We start from the raw sequence: 2,544 nt of genomic DNA, 5'->3' as shown, positions 1-2,544 counted from the left end.
AAAATGTTATGTGTATCCATTGATATCCCTACTAGCTTTGTCCCTCGATGAGATGGTACCATTGTGACATGAGCCCTATACGTACCTCTCCAGGAGACAAACCACGCGGCTAGAGCATGAACACATGGGTTGGGAAGTGTATTTAAGTGTTGACTAAAAACAAGTGGATAGCATGAAAAAATTGTTCCTAGATCTAGAAAATTTAGGAAACATCCATATTTTGAAATTTGAGTAATAAAAGTTAATTAATCATAAAATAATATTATTTTTTAAAACACAGTATAGAAGTAGAGTCTTACATACACTCATTCACTTAGGTGTCTCACAGACGGGCATGTACAGCTAACAACTATTTTGTTTCCAAAAAACAATGAAGATGTCAAGACTCACATACAAATACAGACATACTTATACCCTAAGAATACATATATGTACACCCTACCTTAATGAACTCCTAGAAGAAATTTTGATGGCATATCACTGACCGCTAAAAGAAATGGCACGGGTGTCTCACAGTGGACGAGTCACCAACCACTAAAAGAATAATTACTCAAAAATTTGAGCACTGCCACCTGTATGATTATGGTTTATGATTACTTTTGTGACCTATACCGATGCACTCTTATCATTTACATTGTTCGCACAATATTGTTCCTTACTAGGATGAATGGCAACCATGGTGGTTGGCTCGGTCTTGTGGATACATAGATATAGTGCATGCAAGGGTGTGGTGGTTAATTTCCCTAGCTCAGTGACAGCGGGGGTGTATGCAAGTGCAACTAGATCATAGTGAACGCAAGCTTGCATAGTCTGGCTACATACTTCCATCTCATTTGGTAAAATTAGTGTGTTTCAGTGCACCCAACAAACATATACCGCTTCAAGGGTTCGAGATTTCCACTCGCTCTGGTAGCATGTAGGGCCTGTTTGGATTGGTGCCAAAATTTTGGCATGCCAAAGTTTTGGCTAGCCAAATGTTGGGCAAAAAACTTGCCCACATTTTGGTAGGGAAAATGTGAGAGGTGGGCAAATTTTGACACCCAACCAAATAGTGGCCAAAATTTTGGCTTGCCAAAACTTTGGCATGCCAAAATTTTGGTATCAATCCAAGCAGGCCCGTAATAAAAAAACATATGTATATATACTGAATTACAAACATGATGTATAGAGACAATGAGGATAACACAATGCAAACAAATTAACACTTACATGGCATATAAATTGGTATTGTAGTACAATGCCATGTGCTACAATTATTACAGAAGCCATGGAATGGCCAATTATTCCTTATATGAGTATACAACACATCTACACATGAACCATAGTACAGGCGGGTAAGTATGCGGCAACAAACTGCACTTCTATAATAACTTTAAAGTTTTATGGGTGTCCAGTGCCACTACCAGCAGATCCAGAACCACTTCCTGAGCCATTCCCATATCCGCTGCCACCTGGACCACTTTGCCCACCACCGCCACCACCGCCTTGACCACCAGCCTGAGCATATCCACCACCATAAGGTCCATATCCACCAGCTTGGCCATAACCTGAACCAGAACCGGAACCTTGTCCAGAACCACCATACTGTCCACCACCTCCACCACCACCTTGGCCACCTGCTTGAGCATACCCACCACCATACGGGCCATAGCCACCGGCTTGACCATACCCAGAACCAGAACCAGATCCACTTCCAGAACCACCATTTTGTCCACCGCCACCACCTCCACCTTGACCACTACCCTGCGCGTACCCTCCGCCATAGGGCCCATACCCACCTGCTTGACCATACCCGGAACCAGAACCAGAACCAGAACCAGAGCCACCATTTTGTCCACCTCCTCCTCCACCACCTTGACCACCTCCCTGAGCATACGCTCCACCATTAGACCCGTACCCACTAGCCTCACCATACCCAAAGCCGGAGCCTGAACCGTAGCCAGATCCTCCATTTTGGCCGCCTCCACCACCTTCACCCCCACCGCCTCCACTAGCATATACTCCACCGGAAGACCCACTTGCCTGGCCATACCCGGAGCCTGAACCATAACCCGATCCTGAACCATCCCCAGACCCACCACCTCCTCCTCCGCCACCTCCACCCCCAGCACTCACATATCGAGAAACCCTTGCAGCATTGGATAGTCCAATGCTGAGGAGGACAATGAAGCTAAGTGCCACGAACTTGGTTCTAGCCATTTGCGAGCTACCAAGCTTTGTGAACTTGAAGGATGAGATGAGTAGGAAGTGAAGGTTTCTTGGCTATTTATAGAGCTGGAGGCCTGTCCCAGCTATAGCCCAAGGCTTCACTTGCCCACAAGCTGTACAGACGCGACAACCGGTGGTTTTTGTCTTGGAATGGAAACAACAAGTAGGTACAACATGAGTGCATGACTATAATTTTGTAATGATCATATAAATAGGGCACTTGTTTTTCTCAGTAGGCTTGACTGTATTACGTGTGAATCGAGTTCGATAACGCGGCAAGTATGAATTGAATGCCACGTACGCTTTGACCAGGCTTGCATGGCAGGCCGGCGGCTG

General features: G+C 45.4%; 1 protein-coding gene across 1 annotated transcript; it reads right to left on the bottom strand.

Moving 5' to 3' along the window:
• Positions 1-1,145: 1,145 nt before the first annotated feature.
• On the bottom strand, positions 1,146-2,232 carry LOC120689664 (putative glycine-rich cell wall structural protein 1). Its single transcript, XM_039972026.1, has one exon. The coding sequence runs from the start codon at positions 2,197-2,199 to the stop codon at positions 1,381-1,383; it is 819 nt and encodes a 272-aa protein (XP_039827960.1). The 5' UTR covers positions 2,200-2,232; the 3' UTR covers positions 1,146-1,380.
• Between the last annotated feature and the right edge of the window lie 312 nt (positions 2,233-2,544).

Source organism: Panicum virgatum, chromosome 9N (assembly GCF_016808335.1).
Source record: "Panicum virgatum strain AP13 chromosome 9N, P.virgatum_v5, whole genome shotgun sequence".
Taxonomy (NCBI): domain Eukaryota; kingdom Viridiplantae; phylum Streptophyta; class Magnoliopsida; order Poales; family Poaceae; genus Panicum; species Panicum virgatum.
This window is presented reverse-complemented; position numbering and strand designations above follow the sequence as displayed.

What these genes read in the sequence shown, in the direction of transcription:
- LOC120689664 (XM_039972026.1), bottom strand. Translation starts at nt 2,199, where the DNA reads ATGGCTAGAACCAAGTTCGTGGCACTTAGCTTCATTGTCCTCCTCAGC.